Source organism: Microcebus murinus, chromosome 8, assembly GCF_040939455.1.
Source record: "Microcebus murinus isolate Inina chromosome 8, M.murinus_Inina_mat1.0, whole genome shotgun sequence".
Taxonomy (NCBI): Eukaryota; Metazoa; Chordata; class Mammalia; order Primates; family Cheirogaleidae; genus Microcebus; species Microcebus murinus.
The window spans coordinates 75951997-75972585 of NC_134111.1; the positions used below are offsets into that span (position 1 = coordinate 75951997).

At 37.8% G+C, this 20589-nt stretch overlaps 1 protein-coding gene across 4 annotated transcripts in view; it reads right to left on the minus strand.

The window, feature by feature from the left end:
- ICA1L (islet cell autoantigen 1 like) overlaps window positions 1–18295 on the minus strand; it is a 49327-nt gene extending 31032 nt beyond the window's left edge. For 2 of the 4 annotated variants that reach the window (XM_076005831.1, XM_012738949.2), the window contains exon 1: window positions 17765–17844. In XM_076005831.1, the coding sequence (XP_075861946.1) occupies window positions 17765–17781 (17 nt within the window). In that variant the 5' untranslated portion in view covers window positions 17782–17844. Of the gene's footprint in view, window positions 1–17480; window positions 17572–17764; window positions 17845–18166 lie in introns of those variants that run through there. The other 2 variants (XM_012738950.3, XM_012738951.2) reach the window with 2 other exon arrangements.
- Between the last annotated feature and the right edge of the window lie 2294 nt (window positions 18296–20589).

A 20589-nucleotide genomic window follows, 5' to 3' on the forward strand; every position in this document is an offset into this window, starting at 1 on the left:
ATTATACTGTTCTGACACATAGAGAGTCTTAAGGGAAACTTGCAATGTTTTCCTCTCCTTTTCGTCACAGAATCTTGCTTTTGCCTGGGCTAGAGTGCAGTGGCATCATCATAGCTCACTGCAACCTCAAACTCCAAACTCCTGGGCTCAAGCAATCCTCCTGCCTCAGCCTCCCGAGTAGCTGGGACTACAGGTGCACACCACAATGCCAGGCTAATTTTTGTATTTTTACTAGAGATGGAGGTCTCATTGGCTCAGGCTAGTCTGAAACTTCTGAGCTCAACCCAACCCTTCTGCCTAGGCCTCTCAGAGTGCTAGGATTACAGGGCCTGGCCAACTTGTAATTTTTCTTTCCCATCCAGTTTCTGTCTGCTTTTGGTTGTTTTCAACTGCTTTCAAGTTCTCCCCTCCACATCCCATTTTATAACTGTTATCAGCATGAGGGTCAGTTTGATTATATGACAACCTGCTAATCTCGTCTACTAAACTGACTGCAGGCTTAGGCCTGATCAGTTAAGATAACAAAATACTACAAAGTAAATTTATTCTAAGTGTTTTAATTTTTTGGCAGCTATTAAAAATAGCATGTTTTCTTGATTTCTTTTTCAGAGAGTTCATTGTGTGTAGAAATGCTACTGACTTTTGTATGTTGATTTTGTACCCTGCAACTTTACTGAAATTGTTACTTCTAAGAGTTTTTTTGGTGGAGTCTTTAGAGTTTTCTAAATATAAGACTATGTTGTCTGCAAACAGAGACAATTTAACTTCTTCATTGCTAATTGGAATGTCATTTCTTTCTTTCTCTTGCTTAACTGCTCTGGCTAGGACTTCTAATATAATACTATGCCAAACAAAAGTGGTGAAAGCGGCCATACTTGTCTTGTTCCTGATCTCAGAGAAAAACTCAACTTTTCACAACTGAGTATGATGTTAGCTATGGCTTGTCATATATGGCCTTTATCATGTACATTCCTTCTGTATCTAATTTGTTGGGGGTAAAAGTCATGAAAGGAGGTTGAATTTTGTTGAATGTCTTTTTTTGTATCTATTGGAATAATCATATCGTTTTTGTCTTTCATTCTGTTAATGTGGTATATCACATTCATTGATTTGCATATGGTGAACTATCCTCCGTCCCAGGGATAAATCCCCACTTGTTCACAGTGATTCTATTAATGTGCTGCTGAATTCAGTTTGCTAGCATTTTGTTGATGATTTTTGCATCTATGTTCACCAGGGATATTGGCATGTAATTTTCTTGTGGTATTCTTGTCTGGCTTTGCTATCAGGGCCTCAAAAGATGAGTTTGGAAGTTTTCCCTCCTCAATTTTTGGGAAGAATTTGAGACGGACTGGTATTAGTTCTTTAAATGATAGAATTCAGCAGTGACTGCATCATGTCCTGGGGTTGGTTTGTTTTGATTTTGTTTTTGTTTTTTTGATGGGAGACTTTTTATTACTGATTCAATTTCCTTATTCATTATTGGTTTGTTCAGATTTTTAATTTCCTCATGATTTAGTCTTGGTAGGTTGTATGTGTCTAGGACTTTATTTCTACTAGCTTGTCCAGTTTGTTGCCATATAATTAATTGTTCATGGTAGTCTATGATCCTTTGTATTTCTATGGTATCAGTTATAATGTCTCCTTTTTCATTGTTGATTTTATTTATTTAAGTACGTTCTCTTTTTTTCTTAGTCTAGCTAAAGGTTTACCAATTTTGTTTATCTTTTCAAAAAAACCAAATCTTAGCTTTTTTTTGTATTTTCTAGTCTCTATTTATTTCTGCTCTGATCTTTATTATTTCCTTCCTTCTACTAATTTTGGGCTTAGTTTGTTCTTTTTCTAGTTCCTTGAGATATAATATTAGTTGTTTATTTAGGATCTTTCTTCTTTTTTGATGTAGGTATTAACTGCTATAAATGTCCCTCCTCAAGCTGCTTTTGCTATATCTCTTAAGTTTTGGTATAGTGTATTTCCATTTTTGTTTCAAGATTTTCAAAATTTTTCTTTTAATTTCTTACTTGACCCATTGGTTGTTTAGAAACATATTTAATTTCAACATATTTGTGAATTTTCTAAAATTCCACCTATTCGTTTCTAGTTTCATATCATTGTAATTAATTATTTAATTTCAGTCGTCTTAAATTTGATAAGACGTGTTTTGTGGACTAAGATATGGTCTATCCTGGAGAACATTCCATATGCACTTAAGAAGAATGTGTATTCTGCTGCAGTTGAAGAAAATGTTCTGCATATGTTTGTTAGGTCTATTTGGTCTAAAATATAGTTCAATTCCAATGTTTCCTTATTGAATTTGTCTGGATGATTTGTCCATTGTTGAAAGGAAGTATTAAAGTCCCCGACTATCATTTTATTGATGTCTATGTTTCTCTTTAGATCTCTTCAGATTTATATATGTTGATTCTATAATGTTGGGTACACACATATTTGAAATTATTATCTTGATGAATCAATCCCTTTGTCATTATATAATGACTTTGTCTCATTTTACAGTTTTTTGAGGCAAAGTCTATTTTACCAAAGTCTATTTTACCTTTTTATCTTATTTTACCTATAATTATATCTATCCCCACTCTCTTTTGGTTTCCATTTGCACAGATTTTTTCCATCCTTTCACTTTTAACCTATGTGTGTCTTTTAGACTGAAGTGAGTCTCTTGTAGACAGCATATACATAGGTCTCTTTTTATTGTTTTTGGTTTTTTATCCATTCAGCTAGTTTTTGTCTTTTGATTGAAGAATTTAATACATTATGTTCAAAGTAATTATTGAGAGGTAAGGACTTAGTGCTGCCATTTTGTTAATTGTTTTCTGGTTGTTTTGTAGATCCATTGTTTCTTTTTTCCTTCTTTGCCTTCTTCCTTTGTGATTAGATGATTCTCTCTACTGGTGTGTTTTGATTCACTCTTTATCTTTTGTTTTTCTACTATAGGTTTTTGCTTTGTGGTTACCATGAGGCTTACACAAAATATCTTATAACAGGCTATTTTAAAGTTAACAACTTAACTTCGATCCCATAAAATAACTCTATAATTTTACTCCACCCTGTTCTCGTATTTGTTTTGATAGCATGATTTACATCTTTTTATATTGTACATCCCTTAATAAGCTATTATTTGTAATAGTTTTGCCTTTTAACATTCATAATAAAGATATGTGATTTATACTCACCATTACAGTATTAGGGTATTCTGAGTTTGTGTGCTTACTTTCACCAGTAAATTTTATACTTTTTGATGAGTTTGTGTCACTCATTAGCATCCTTTTCTCTCATCTTGAAGAGCTCCCACTAGCATTTCTTGTAAGATAAGTCTGATGGTAATGAACTCCCAACTTTTGTTTGTCTGGATAAGTCTTTATCTTTCCTTCATTTCTTAAGGACAGTTTGGCCAAATACAGTATTCTTGGTTGGCATAGGTTTTTTTCCTTCAGCACATTGTATTTATTATCCTACTCTCTCCTGGCCGGTAAGGTTTCTGCTGAGAAATCCACTCCTTGCCTTATTGGAACTCCTTTATATGTGATTTGCTTCTTTTATCTTGCTGCTTTAAGGATTCTTTGCCTTTGATTTTTTGGCAGGTTAATTATATATCAGTGTAGTCTTGTTTGGATTGAATCTGGAGACCTTTGACCTTCCCACGCCTGGATAGTCATGTCTTTCCCAAGATTTGGAAAAATTTCTGCCACTTACTTATTTAAGCTTTCTACTCCTTTCATTCTTCTCCTTTTTAAACTCTTATAACTAGAATATTAGCTCTTTTGAGCACATATTATAATCTTTAAATCTTATAAACTTTCTTCATTCTTTACTTTTTTCTGACTGTATATTTGCCAATAACCTATCTTCAAGTTCACAGACTCTTCTGCTTGATCAAGTCTGTCACTGATGCTCTCTATTGCATTTTTCATTTCATTCATGGTATTCTTCAACTCCAAAATTTGATGTTTTTTAATCATTTATCTGTTAACTTTCTTATATTGGTCATTTATCGTTATCCTGATTTCACTGAATTGTTTCTCTGTATTTTCTTGAAGTTCATTGAGCTTCCTTAACACATTGCCACACTAGAAAAAATTCTTTCCTTGGGGCCATGGTGTTTTATTATGAAAATAGAATAAAAACGTCAAAAACAAATAATCCTTTCTAATTTAATGAAAATTTTGTTTTTTATTGTTTTCTGTGCATGAGTTATAAGCAACTTGAAAAATAGTTGTCTAACCTGAGCCAGTGACAAATAAGGCAAGATTATAAGAATTTTGAGATTTTCAAAAGATAAAAGGGAAGGCCGGGCGCTGTGGCTCACGCCTGTAATCCTAGCTCTTGGGAGGCCGAGGCGGGCAGATTGCTCAAGGTCAGGAGTTCAAAACCAGCCTGAGCAAGAGCGAGACCCCGTCTCTACTATAAATAGAAAGAAATTAATTGGCCAACTGATATATATATAAAAAAAATTAGCCGGGCATGGTGGTACATGCCTGTAGTCCCAGCTACTCGGGAGGCTGAGGCAGAAGGATCACTCAAGCCCAGGAGTTTGAGGTTGCTGTGAGCTAGGCTGACGCCACGGCACTCACTCTAGCCTGGACAACAAAGCGAGACTCTGTCTCAAAAAAAAAAAAGAAAAGAAACAAAAGATAAAAGGGAAAAAATAAAAAAATAAAATTAAAAAAAGAGAACGAATAAAAAAACCCCCAAAAAACCAAAAAACATATACACACACACAAAAGAAAAATAGTTCTTGCTGCTCCCAACATGAAGAGTTACATATGCTTCGTGAGGCCCCAGGCTCAAAAGCAGCATGAGTTAAATACAACTCACATGGCAGTTAATGTGTTAAAACAATTATTTTGAAGTCTTTCAGGCAGTTCATATGTCTCCATTTCTTTGAGGTTGGCTACTGGGAGATTATTGTATTCTTTTGGTGGTATAATGTCTCCTTGGTTTTTCATATTTCTTGTTGCTTTACACTGATGTTTGCACATTTGGTGGAGCAGTCACCTTTTGCAGACTTTATGGGCTAGTTTCACTGTGGAAAGATTTTTCCTTATGGTGGTCAGGGACGTAAGGGAACTTGGTGGGTGGGGTGCAGTAGTTCTGGCACCAGCGAGGGTGCTAGCTGTGTAATCTATGTGCAGCTCTGTTAGCTGAGTATAGTGTTGATGAAAATTGCACTGACCGATAGCAGCCATAAGGGCTCTTGGTGGCAATGACTGCTAAGACCCCTCTGATCTATTTTTCTCCCACCAAGGAAACTGTGTCTGAGAGGATCACTCTTGGCATTGTTGCCTGATAAATAGCACCCATGGTGTGACCACAGAGCCTGAGGCCTGCATGGGCATGTGTGGTGGGACTATAGCTCCGAGTTCCCGGGCAGTAATGGCATGGGTGCTGGGATGCAGGAATCCTTACTGCCATAGTGATGATAGAATACAAGATGCGGGCTGGGCGTGGTGGCTCACGCCTGTAATCCTAGCTCTCTGGGAGGCCGAGGCGGGCGGATTGCTCGAGGTCAGGAGTTCGAAACCAGCCTGAGCAAGAGCGAGATCCTGTCTCTACTATAAATAGAAGGAAATTAATTGGCCAACTAATATATATAGAAAAAATGAGCCGGGCATGGTGGTGCATGCCTGTAGTCCCAGCTACTTGGGAGGCTGAGGCAGCAGGATTGCTTGAGCCCAGGAGTTTGAGGTTGCTGTGAGCTAGGCTAATGCCCGCGGCACTCACTCTAGCCTAGGCAACAAAGTGAGACTCTGTCTCAAAAAAAAAAAAAAGAATACAAGATGCGGATGCTTGTGAAGCAGCTGGGGGAGCTGAGAATGGGAGCAAGGGTTAGCACAGTGTTAATGTCTAGAGCTGGGATGGGGCCAAGATCTCTGTGGTGGCTGAGCTGGTGCCCAGAGTGAAGCCACATGTAGCAAAAACTTGGCTCTAGGGCCCAAAGTGTGAAATTTTTAGCTATATACTTTTGACAAATGGATATGATATAGAACATTTCCAACTTCCCAGAAAGATCCCCTGTATCCCTTTCTAGTCAGTCCCTACTCTTTCAGAAGCAATAAGTGTTCTGATTTTTTCACCTTAGTTTTTCCTAGTTAGTCCATTTTTTTAAATTGCTGAATAGTATTCCATTGTATGAATGTACCTGTATGTTTCCAGTTTTTGGCTACTATAAATAAAGCTGTAATGAACATACCTATACAAATATTTTTATAAATATCTAGAAGTAGATTTGCTGTGTCAATGGACTGGTATATACTTAACTTTATAAGAACTTGCTATTTTATATTTCCATTAGCAACATTTAAATTTTGCAGTCCTTTTAGTTTTATCCATTCTAATCATGTGTAGTGGTATTTCCTTGTGTCTTTAATGTGCATTTCCCTGATGCCTAATGATGATGAGCACTTTTTCATGTGCTGATTGGCCATTTGTGTATCCTGTATTATAAAATGTAAGTCTTTCACTTGTGGTAACTTTGGGTTGTCTTTGTAATATTGAGTTATAGAGTTCTGGGATTTTGATTGGGATGGCTCTGAATCTGTAGACCAGTTTGAGGAGGTCTGGCACCTTAACACTATTGAGTCTTTTAATCCATGAATATCATATGGATCTGCATTTATTTGGGTCTTTTAAAATTTCTCTCAAAAGTTTTCTAGAGTTTTTATTATATAGGTGTCACCATCTTTTGTTAAATTTACTCCTAAGTATTTAATGTTTTTTGAAGCTACTGTAAATAGCATACCTCCTTGTCTCACCAAATGCCTGTCTATATATTTTACTAAATACTACACAAAATTCCATGCTTTTATTTCTCAATGTTCCCACCACTGCATAAAATGTTGAGAGTCTCTGAGGGTACTCAATAAACAGCATCCTTTTTCCCTGCACTAGTCTAAACAAATTAAGAAATTAATAAAGAGTGGTAGTTGGAAGCCAAAATATCATTTTTTTTTTTTTTTTGAGACAGAGTCTCGCTTTGTTGCCCAGGCTAGAGTGAGTGCCGTGGCGTCAGCCTGGCTCACAGCAACCTCAAACTCCTGGGCTCAAGCGATCCTCCTGCCTCAGCCTCCCGAGTAGCTGGGACTACAGGCATGTGCCACCATGCCCGGCTAATTTTTTATATATATATATCAGTTGGCCAATTAATTTCTTTCTATTTATAGTAGAGACGGGGTCTCGCTCTTGCTCAGGTTGGTTTTGAACTCCTGACCTCGAGCAATCCGCCCGCCTCGGCCTCCCAGAGAGCTAGGATTACAGGCGTGAGCCACCACGCCCGGCCTCAAAATATCATTTTTGTTCCTGACTGATCTATTCAGTGAGATGAGATGAAGGAACACTGAATGGGAAACACTTTAATTTCTACCAACCTACAGAAACTGAATTCCCAGATGCCAGAATACCAGGGCCTACTTCTCTTTTTTTGCTCTGTCACTCAGGCTGTACTGCAGTGGCGTGATCATAGCTCACTATTACTTCGAACTCCTAGGCTCAAGCAATCCTCTTGCCTCAGCCTCCCAAGTAGCTAGGACTACAGGTAATGTGCCATCACACTCAGCTACTTTTTAAAACATCTTTTCTAAAGACAGTATCTTGCTATATTGCTCAGGCAGGTCTCAAACTCCTGGCCTCAAGTGATCCTGCCTCCTCAGCCTCCCAAAGCTTTGAGATTACAGGCATGAGCCACTGCACCCGCCAGAGTAGCTATTAAGAGCTTAGCACATTTGTTTCAGCCCCATTCACTACTCTGTGTTTTATTTTGTTTCTGGTCCATGTTTGACATTTGGAAAATATTAGTTTCAAGATTCCAAAGAAGTTGTAATGGTAATGCCAATTTCAGCAATGTCAAAACACAAGCACAACAGTGTTTTATTATCCAAGCATTGTTCTTTTTTTGTGGTTTTGCTTTATCCCCTCTCAACTTTGGATTTTGAATTACCCAAGTTTATTATTTAGCCATGCTGTCTTTTTTTCCTGACTACTATGAGTTTAGAGCCATTCTTACTATGCCATCTTGAATAGAAGTCTCCTTTATTTCTAGTAAGATGTAATTTTTAAAATTTGAATACAGTCACCACATAGAACACTTTTTTCCTTTTTACACTATAAAATATTTAAAATTTTGAGCTATCTCCTAGATTTGGAGTTTAAATCTTACAACAAAATAAAACAAATCCATATTCTCTTAGAGTAGTTTTGTACTCACTTATCATGTCTCATTACTGTGACATCACTGAAAAGCAGGGAAAACAGACTGATGTTAATGTGCAAACTGAAGCTCTGAAATCCCCTTGAGAAAAATAGTCTGTGAAGACTTTTGACTAAATATAACACTACTGTTTGATGCAATTAAGAAAATACATTAGACACGTTTGCTGTTTAATATTAATGTAGTACTCCTGATTACTCTGGCTCCCAAGCCATGAATTTTCTTACAAACACAATCACCATTCCTCAAAGAATCACAGTTTATAAATGATTCAACTCTGGGGGAAAAAACTGGTAGAAAACACTCCAAAATGTCAACGATGGCTTTCTCTGCAGTGGAATCATGAGTGACAGTTTTCTGTAGTTTCCAAATGTACTATCATTAACATGTATAACTAGTTTTATATAATTATTATTGTAAAAAAATGTCTACTTGATTATCAAACCCAGCTGTATCTTTTTGGTTTTATCTTTTTATATTTGATTCATTATTACTATGTAACACTTGGAAGCTCTTATCTAAAAGGGAGTTATTCATTCATTAACAAATATACATTAAGTGCCTATACTTTACATAGCAATCTGACCTATTTGAAATATGATTAATAATCAGTAAATACAAATAAGAATGACTGAGAAGTTAAAATAGTTATTGCTAAGACTGTACTAAATCACATGTACTTTATTTGTAAGGGAACTTTTATCCCCCTGTCCATATTTCTTGACTAAGTAGAGCTAATTTATCAAAAGTCTTCAAATTGAGGAATGCAGTTCCATTTTTTTAACCTCGTACCCACCATTTGTAACCTAATCAGTATAAGGCAAAAGTCTTTGTGTGACTATCCTTAAGATTCAAACTTTCTAAGGTCTAGACATGGGGGAAAGAAGAATTAGAAGACCACTGCTACCATACATATCCTCCAACAGCTCTCTCAATAATAAAGCTGATATTTTTAACTCTATCTGTCTAGCTCCTTTGGTTCCAATCTCAGGAGGAGGGAAAAATAGGGTAAGAGGTAGTCTGTATTGGGTTTCCTAAAGTCTCCCAGTATCCAGGAAATTTTGTATTTTCCCTGTCTAGAGACAAGGCATGGCTATGGGGAAACAGAAGCAGCAAGCTGGTAGTCAACCTTGCATATAGGTCCAAAATAGGCTAATCATAGATATATCAGCAGTGACTTGCCTTTGGAGCCAATGATTAACACACTGTGGAAAAGGGCCTAGAGAGAGCATATGAATACTGTGGCACCAAGCAGCCAATTACTGAACAGAGATCATAGTAATCAGTATCCAGTCTATCTCAGACTCTAAGGCAGTTATTACAATTGCCATGTAAAAAAGGAGGGGGTTAAGATGACTCTACCTGCACCATTCTTTGGCAAAGAATAGGCCAGAATAGAATTGCCCCTTTCAACAATAAATAACATGCAAAATAAGTAACATGAAAAAGTAGAATTGCATGAAAAGGAGGAATACACATAACATGAAAAAGAGAAAAAAATATAACACTTAAAAAAACTGCTCCATATCACCTCTCATAAAAATCCACTCAAGATGGATAGCAGACTTAAACCTAAGGCATGAAACTTTAAGAATCCTAGAAGAAGATGTTGGGAAAACCATTTCAGACATTGGCCTAGGGAAAGAATTCTTGAAGAAGACTCCCAAAGTAATGACCACAGAAACAAAAATAAACAAATGGGATCTGATCAAATTAAAAAGCTTCTGCACGGCCAAGGAAACTATCATTAGAAAAAATAGACAACCTACAGAATGGGAGAAAATATTTTCTCTCTATACTTCTGATAAAGGTCTGATAACAAGAATCTATGCAGAACTCAAAAGAATTAACAAGAAAAAATCAACTCCATCAAGAAATGGGCAACAGAAATGAACAGAAACTTTTCCAAAGAAGACGGAATAATGGCCAGCAAACATATAAAAAATGCTCAACATCTCTAATCATTAGAGAAATGCAAATCAAAACCACAATGAGATATCACCTAACCCCATTGAGATTGGCCTGTATCAAAAAATCCCAAAACAACAAATGAGGGCGAGGATGTGGAGAGACAGGAACACTCTTACACTGCTGGTGGGACTGCAAATTAGTACAGCCTTTGTGTAAAAGAATTTGGAGATACCTCACAGAGCTAAAAATAGAAGTACCATTCGATCCAGCAATAGCATTATTAGGCATCTATCCAAAAGAGCATAAGATATTCTATTATAAAGACATCTGTACCCGAATGTTTATGGCAGCACAATTCACTATAGCAAGCATGTGGAAATAACCCAATCAATTCAATTCAACCCAATCAATAACCGTGTCAATTCATGAGTGGATTATCAAAATTTGGTATATGTTTACAATGGAATATTACTCAATTATAAGAAATGACAGTGAACTAGCACCGCTTATATTATCCTGGATTAAGCTTAAGCCCCTTATCCAAAGTGAGGTGACAAAAGATCAGAAAAATGGGATCCACATGTATTCACCATCAAATTGGTACTGACTGATTAACACTATGGTGCTCAAATGGTGGTGGTGTTCACGAGGGATTCGGGGGTTGGGGGGGTAGACACACATCTGAGGGATGTGGTGAGCATTGTGGAGGGGAAGGGCATACCTCTAAAACTTGCTAGGGCGAGGCAAAGATATAAAATGCAACCAAAATGTTCGTACTTTCATATTTTCTTAAAATAAAAATTTTTAAAAACTCCATAAAAGTTTAAAGAAAAACTGCTGTACATGCAAATAAATAGTACATAACACCATATGATAGATCAGAAAAGAGCTGAAGGAAGGAAAAGAGATAAGGAAAGAAAAGAGAAAAAATTACTCAGAACTTGAAGCCATATTGGAAACAACTACAAGTAGAAAAGACACTTCAGAAAACCAAGGCATGACGAGGCCAGGCGTGGTGGCTCACTCCTGTAATCCTAGCACTCTGGGAGGCCGAGGCAGGAGGATCGCTCGAGGTCAGGAGTTCAAAACCAGCCTGAGCAAGAGCGAGACCCTGTGTCTACTAAAAATAGAAAGAAATTAATTGGCCAACTAAAAATATGTAGAAAAAATTAGCCGGGCATGGTGGTGCGAGCCTGTAGTCCCAGCTACTTGGGAGGCTGAGGTAGGAGGATCACTTGAGCCCAGGAGTTTGAGCCTGCTGTGAGCTAGGCTGATGCTACAGCACTCTAGCCCGGGGGACAGAGTGAGACTCTGTCTCAAAAAAAAAAAGATGCATGACGAGTCTAAGAAAATAATTCAGAATGAAGATCGTCAGGTAAAAGTGATTACATTTGAATAAAGATGACAGAATTGGAAGACAAACAATTGATTTTATCATAAGTAATATATTGGACAGACATTTGGAACAGCCAAATTATTCAAGGATATAAAACTAAAAATTAAAAGGCCTCATCATGTTCCAGGAAAATTAATAGAGAATGAGCAAGACAGATATATCATGGAATGTTGCTGAATTTTAAGAAAATAGAAAGAATGCTATCAGCATCTGGGTGAAGAAATAGGGCCATCTACAAATTAAATAATTTCTGCTGGCATCAGACATAGCCTCAGCAACAGTAGATAATAGATAAAAGTGAGTACTATGTACAATGCTGAGGAAAAAAGAATATAACATGAAATTTTCTACTCAGTTGTAATCTAATTGTAATAGGTATATAACATTCCATTGTATGGATGTGCTATAATATATTTAACTGACCTATTACTGATCGATATTTAGACTGTTTCCAGATTTTATTATTTCAAACCATGCTGTAATGAATAAACTTATATATGTATTACATAAAATATATGCAAGTATATTTATAAGACAAATTCCTGGAGGTATGATGTCTGAATCAAAAGGCATATGCATTTCAATTTTTTTTCATTTTGCTATGTTGTCCTCCATAGAGATTGTACCAATTTTTATACATATCAGTAATGTACGAGCATTTTTATCTACCACAATCACCAACATATAATTATTAATTTTTTGATCTTTGCCATTCTTATGGATAAAAATTATTTTATGGTAAAGTGATATTTTGCAATTATCTTACCATATTTCATAAACTGCAGACATCGTTTGAAAGGTACACCATTATTTTATGTACCTCTCAGGAAAAGAGCTGCAAATTCATGCTTTTAAATCATCAATTGTTTTTTTTTTCTTTTTTTTAATATTATTTTTACTAATTTTATTTTCTTTCTTTTTTTTTTTTTTCTTTCAGAGAGGCAGAAAGCCTGGAACAAATCATCAATTGTTAGATGCATTAAAAAATCATTATTTCAGAAATGATTTCAGAGACATGAAGGTATAAAAAGGTGTTCCTTAGGATCAATGCAATATATTTGAATAAGGTTGTCTAGAAAAGTTTTTCTCATATATGCAAAAATCAGGAATATAGTACTCACAAACCCCTCCTACAACAAATAAAAAATAAACAAAACAAAAATATTTGAAGCCATAATCCATACAACTAAAATATAATTAAAAATAATTTATCAAATGGAAAAATGGTAAAAAGGATTAGCAATGAGCATTTAATTCTATTAAATCTAAATATGATTACTACAAATAGGCTGGGTGCGGTGGCTCATGCCTGTAATCCTAGCACTCTGGAGGTAGAGGTGGGAGGATCGCTCAAGGTCAGGAGTTCAAAACTAGCCTGAGCAAGAGCAAAACCCCATCTCTACTAAAAACAGAAAGAAATTAATTGACCAACTAAAAATATATAGAAAAAATTAGCCCAGGAGAATCTTTTAATAATACACACACACACACACACAAAGACTTGTGTTCTGACTAAAGAATAATTACAACTCAATAATAAGACAAACTCATTTTTATAGATAAATTGAGCAAACCACAAAAGATACTCATATACAGTCATGCATCATTTAACCACTTCAGTACCAGTGTCAACTATAGTCAACAGCCACAGATGAACGCACACAGCCCAGCGTCCATTGTAGTCTACAGCCACAGATGAACACACACAGCCCAGCGTCTATTGTAGTCTACAGCCACAGATAAATGCACACAGCCCAGCGTCCACTGTAGTCGACAGCCACAGATGAAAGTGCATAGCACAGCGTTGACTATAGCCAACAGCCATGATATGAAGGCGCACAGCCAAGCCTCGACTTTAGCGTTAATAACAAAACTTGACTTTTCTAATTTTTCATTTATCAAAATAAAATTATGAACATTTAAAAAAAAAGTAATGAAAACATATATGTATATGTTACCTATTCTGATTTACATTACAAGTAAAGCTGCCTGTGAAGTAAAACAAGCTTTCAGTGCTTTAAAGCTTTCCTCATCACACAAGAGCAAAACAGATCTGTCATTAATGCACAGCACAAGCTATCGTGCGGACTATGAGTGCCGGCTGTGGGCAAGGTTTCGCGGCTGGTGAGTGCCGCACCGAAGTGGTTAATGATAGGGATATGTTTTGAGAAATGTGTCATTAGGTGATTTTGTCATTGTGTGATCATAGAGTGTACTTACACAAACCTAGATGGTATAAGCCTACTACACACCTAGGCTATATGGTATAGTGGCCTATTACTCCTAAGCTACAAACCTGTACAACATGCTGATGTACTGAATAATGTAGGCAACTGTAACACAGTGGCAAGTATTTGTATGTCTAAACAAATCTAAAGATAGAAAAGGTACAGTATTACAACCTTATGGGACCACTGCCATATATGCAGTCCTTGCCATCTGTCATTGACTGAAACATTATTATGCAGCACATAACTGTATACTAATGGCCAATAAGCACATAAAAAGATATTCAACATCATTGCTCATCAGGGAAATGCAAATTAAAACCACAAAGAGATATCAGCACACACCCATCTGAATTTGCTAACAACTTGTCAATTCAAAATTTTGGCATGGATAGGGAACAACTGGAATCTTCATACATGGCCTGTGAGAATATAAAATGTTATAACCACTTGAGCAAAATTGGACAGTTTCCTATAAATACGTAGCAAACAACTCAACAAATGCACTCTTAAGTATTTACCCAAGAGAAATGAAAACATATGCCCAAAGACCTATAAATATTCTTTCCAGCTTTATTCATAATAGCCAACAATTAGAATGTCTATCAACAGATGAATAAACAATATATCATGTAATGGAATACCACTCAGCAATAAAAAAAAGAACAAACCGAGTGATTCATGAATGAGTAGGAGGCATTTTCTTACAGGGTGATGAAAAAGTTTTAAAACTAGAGAGAGCTAGTGATTTCACAACATTGTGAAAATAATAAATAACACCGAATTGTACACTTCAAACTAGTTAACTGTATGTTATATGAATTTCCCCCTTGGGGAAAAAAAAGATTATTTTTGTTTAAGAGGTGGGCATTTTGCTCTGTCACCCAGGCCAGAGTGCACTGGCACAATCATAGCTCACTGTTGCCTCAAACTGCTAGGATTAGGCCTCAGCCTCCCGAGTACCTAGCACTACAAGCACACATGCCACCATACCTGTGGAAACTTTTTATAAAAGCAAGAGCAGGCATGAATTCTCAATTCACAGTACACCACTAAACACCCAGTACAATGGCTTAAATGATAAAGACTGACAATACTAAAATTGGTGAGAATGTGAGCAACTAGAATCCTCATATATTGCTGATAAAAGTACAAAATAGTACAACTATTTTGGAAAAAGTCTGGCAGTTTCTTATAAAACTAAATATGCTTCTGGACCTAGCAATTCCATCACTAGGTATTTAAAGCTTTATGTAGGCAGAGATTTTCATCTGTTTGTGAGCAAACAGTATGGAGCACATAGTAGATGCTCAATAAATATTTACCAAATGAATGTCTATGTTTATTTTAGTATTGTAATGAAAAACTGGAAACAATCTTATTAATCAAAAGCTAAATGGGCCGGGCGCAGTGGCTCACGCCTGTAATCCTAGCTCTCTGGGAGGCCGAGGCGGGCAGATTGCTCGAGGTCAGGAGTTCGAAACCAGCCTGAGCAAGAGTGAGACCCCGTCTCTACTATAAAATAGAAGGAAATTAATTGGCCAACTAATATATATACAAAAAAAAAATTAGCCGGGCATGGTGGCACATGCCTGTAGTCCCAGCTAATTGGGAGGCTGAGGCAGGAGGATCGCTTGAGCCAGGAGTTTGAGGTTGCTGTGAGCTAGGCTGACGCCATGGCACTCACTCTAGCCTGGGCAACAAAGCGAGACTCTGTCTCAAAAAAAAAAAAAAAAAAAAAAAAAAAAAAGCTAAATGAACAAAAAATATAATATATTCATATAACAGAATACTATATAAAAAAACAAATATGCTAGTGACTAGAACCATCAATATCAATCAAAATAGATTTTAAAAACAATATTGAGTGCAAAAAGTATAGATATCCAATATGATATAACATTTAAAAATTTAAAACATATAATACAATATATAATTTTTAAAAAAATACAAAACACAGATAGCAACTCATGATGATAAGTAGTTGGTCAGGGATGGTAGGATTGGGTATGTAGAAAAAGAACTTGAGCTTTATTGGAAATGTTTGATTTCTTTATATATAAAAAAAACACTAGAGGCCAAGCATGGTGGCTCATGTCTATAATTCTAGCACTTTAGGAGGCTGAGGCAAGAACATAACCTCAGGAGAGGCCAGGAGTTTGAGATCAGCCTAGGCAACAGAGTGAAACTCTGTCTCTGAAAAAAAAATAGAAAAATTAGCCAGGTATGGTGGTATGTGCCTGTAGTCTCAGCTACTTGGGAGGCTGAGGCAGGAGGATGGCTTGAGACCAGGAGTCTGAGGTTACAGTGAGCTGTGATGAGGCCACTGAACTCTAGCCCAGGCAACGGAGTGAGATCCTGTCTCAAATATAAAAAACAAAAACAGTAACAAAAAAACCACAAAGAAATATGACAAAATGCTAACAGTTGTTAATATTGGCTGCTTCAAATACAGATATTGTTACATTAGTCTTTGTTTTTTTCTTATCTATTTCAACTAAATTAACCAAAAAAGAAAAAAAAAACAACCCTAGTATCATATGCAAATGAGTCAACAATGTCAAAATAATAACAAGGACATAGAAGGTGACTAACTTTTAATGGTGAATACTGGATCTGTGCAGAAGTTTGAAAATTTGACTCCAGAAAAAAGGCAAAACTTAAAGGATGAGTGAAAAATAAACAAAATGGAAAAAGGGAATAAGATATAATTAAACAACAAAATCCACTTCACATGAGGTAATCTTTCCAGTTATAGACATACTTAAAAGTCTTTCACACACCCCATCTGTCTCTGTTAAAGCATATAAAAAGAATAAAAATTTAAAGGAGGCACAGAGCATACTGAAAAAGCTAAAGTACAAAAGAAAAAATTTAAAATATAGGATGTATCACACAATAAAATCACAAAGTTTGGCAGTATAGTAGAAAACAGTATATTATCCATTTTATATTTAATATTTTGATATTTGGTCCTAGTTCAGTAATGGGTATAAATTTTATTTTATTAATTGCTTTATAATAGACATTTATAATAAAAATGTGGCTTCCTACTTTTTCCACCAATCTCTTGTTTACAATTTTTGTCCTTTGAACTGAACTGGCTGATCTCTGAGCACACTTTTAACTCTAAAATTATAATGATTGTTCTGGCAATTATAACTACTGGTAATTAGAACAATGCCTTGCGCACATCTATTTCAGTAACTAGAGTACAATCATTTTGGACTATTAAATAAATACATAGATTTCGAATAATGCTGGTACTTAAGGAACAGATAACAAATATAAAACGATTTATACATTTGGTCATATAAAAAAACATACATACCATTAGGAGATGTTTATTTGACCCATAAATGCATAATTAACTCCTACTAAAGGATGAGGCACCTGTGGCTACTCCATAAATATTGATGTGAAGATGATTAAAGTAATACCGCCTTACAGTATGTTGCCTGAGTCAGAACCAAATAAATCCATATATACTTAGAAAAAAATCCAAAACCATGGAAAAACGTTACCGTCCCACCAAGCCAGTTCACAGTGAACTACAGTCTATATTACTAATAGCTTTTATTCCCTGTGCAAGAACATCTAATTCACGGAAAACGACCCCACCCCCTCTACTGGCAAAGCCACAGCATCGCGGCTGAGCTGCCAGATGGATTACCACCCCGCCCCTGTGCCCTCTCCATCTTTCTTAGAGCATCAGGTATCTGACCTCTGGCATCAACGGGGCCGCGACCCAGATGATCCGGGTTTCTGGGAACCAGATCCGTGGGGGAGGGGGGAGCCGGGTTCAAGGCCTGGGGCAGCGGGATGTGTGTTCGGAACCCCTCGGGAGCTCGTGCACGCCGCAGTTCAGCCCAAACCGCGCACATTTACTTATGTGTTGTTTTTTTATCAATCGGTTGCCAATCAGTTTCTAAGGAAGACATTTCCATTCCAAAATAACGGTGAAACAAAAATAAGCACAACGCAGAAAGGCGATCAGCGGGCAAGCACCTGAAGGCTGTGGGCATCTGCCTCTGTGAGAGCGACCTCCACCTTCGACAGAAACCACCTATAAACCTCAGGCCGCCGCTCCAGCTCTCAACCGGGTGAGCGTGGGCGGACGCCCCTTTCCGCCTGAGAGGACCCAGCCACGCGAAAAGCCGCCCCTTGCCGGTTCTGCCAGGGGGAGCTCGGCCTCGGGCCTTGCCCCAGAGGAAGGCCGCAGGCTGGGCCCGGGTCCCTGAGGGAGCCGAGAGGCCGGCGAGGCCCCGAGAGACCGCGTGCGCGCGCGGCCGACGCCTCAGGCAGCGCCCCCCTCCCCTCCCGGCGTCGTCATGGGAACCCAGGGTTTGGCCTCCCGCCTGGACCGCGGCCTGAGAGGAAGGGGGAGGACGGGAGGCCGCAGATGCTCACCGCGACACCGGAGCCGCGACGCGCCGGTGCTCCACCGCCTCGGGTCACGTTCGGCCGCGTGCAGGTCCGTCCCGGCACCCGTTCCGGCCGCCGCCCGCGAGCCCCGCGCCGCCGGGCCGCTCCCGCAGCCCGTGCCCCTCCGCGCCAGTGCGTGGGGGTGTCGGCTCCCGCCGCGGGAGGCGGGAGATTTAAACCGGGCGGCCTGTCGCGCGCCGGAGCCGCGCTGCCCTCGGCACGCGAACCCGGGGACCCATTCTATCCCTCCTTTCCCGAATGCCTCTTGACTTAGTAAGAAGAAATGACAAACACCAAACGGTCAGAACATCACCATAAGGAACTGACTGTGAGCCCTCCGAGGCGTGAGTAGATGGAAGGGATCCTCGGCTCTCTTTTCTGAGCCCTGCACGCTTAGCCCGGGTCCCTCCGAGACCCGCTGCACCTGCCGGGCCCACCTGAGAGGCTCTCCGCTGTGAGCTCTCGGCATTCCTCAATCCCCCCTCCGGCGCTCCTCAGTACCAAAGCTCTGCACGTGGGAAGTGTTAACGCACTACATTTAACCGTCACTTTAAAGGTTTTTAAGAGGACTAAGTTAACAACTACTAATAATGATCTCAAATGCACATATCCATAATTTTGTGATAAATGAGCCTTCAAGATTAAAAGATAAAATCTGAGTCTAAAACCTCAGGGGGAAAAATGGAAATAAGGCAAAAATAAAACTATGTTACCGGTGGGAGACAAGAAGTTCAAAGTACTTTCTTTTTAAAGGTGACTCCAAAATTTCTAACAACTTTCCTAAAACTTTGCAAAATAGGAATTACAAACTATAACACAGGCTAGCAAGGAATAAAAAAGCATATACTGGAAGGGATGGCTAAAGTCTGCATGATCATGAAAAACAAAGAAGGGGTGGGGTTCTAGAATATTTATTACGAAGTACTCCCCTTAAAACCTGAAAAATATAATTTTAAAATAGGAAAAGGGGCAAGCTATTTATACTATAGAGGCTTAATCTGGATTAAAAATATTAAATATGTGTCGAGATTCATACCCTGAGACACTTGGATTTCAAGGAATGGGCAAATACCTAAAATATGCAAAATTTTGGTATGTGTCATTTTTTGAGGAAGGAATTCACAACTTTCCTGAGACTGAGTCTCAAAGTCCTGATCCTTAAAAAGGTTAAGAATTAGCATTTGGCAAACATGGGTGATTGATGCACTTCCTCAGGATATCTTTCCTGACTCTTAAGTCTGGCATTCCTCCTAAAGGGTATACTGCTTCTCTCACTCAACACCTGTACTGCAATTACCTACCTGCCTATCTTCCCCTTTAGATGCTGAGCAGCTTAAAAGCTGCTCCACCCATGCGCAAGTCCACAGCCTTGTCTCCTAGCACAGTGCCTAGTAGGAACTAGGTCCCGAGTGAATGTTTATTCCATCAGTGAGTGAACTGAAAGATGGCTAATTGACAACTGACGGATACAGTATAAAATATCTAAAAAGAACTGAACATCTTTTCCCTGGAGGAACAAACAAATAATAATAAATAACATGCATGGCAAGCAAAATGACTTTGAAAATGTCACCATGCTCTATGGTAAGTTTCTCAGGATGTTTTAGGAAATGCGTGTTCCAATGGGATGACGTTTAATTCAAGAGGATAGTAAACTAAATACCTTCTGCAGCTCAATCTGAAGCAGAGTAAGGTCCTCCAAAGAACATACCAAGAAGTCAGAAGAATGGGGGTGAGCCAAGCCTGTTGGTTTTATCCATTTAATTGGAGAAAATTACAAATAGATATACAATGTCTCTAAGCCACCATAAAATGTAACAATTACACATAATCACTTTTTCTTCACAAGTTACTAAGAAAAGTGTGCAAGCAGTGGCATAGTGTAGAAATGATGTCAGCAATGTAGAGCTACTGATATTCCTCCTGGGCAGGAATTGGGTCTTAATCGTATTTGATAAATGTTTGTGGAATGAATTAATAATTTTTCATTAGCTGTTGGATTAATGTTTAAATGGCTGGTACTAATCCTTTAACAAATGAGGCAGCACAGTAGTTAAATTTTACTATTTTACAAAACTTTTTTTTAAGAAAATGAAAGGATTTAACAGCACTAAAATACTTTTATCTGGGAGGATTTAATTTCATTTAGAAGTACACGTATTTATAGAACTGTCTTTTAACTTTCTATCAACATACAACACACTTACACTAGTATACAGTGTTTTCTTCCATTGAGGACTTCTACAAGCTAACTAGAGAACATTAGATGACTTGGAATGTGGGACTTCACAAATGAGATCCAAACCTGGATCCCAGTTTCTTTAAAAAGTAATGATCTTTACTTTTATTCTTGTATTATGAAGCAAACCTTTGGTTAATCTCCTAAATGAAATATCAGTTGTTATTAG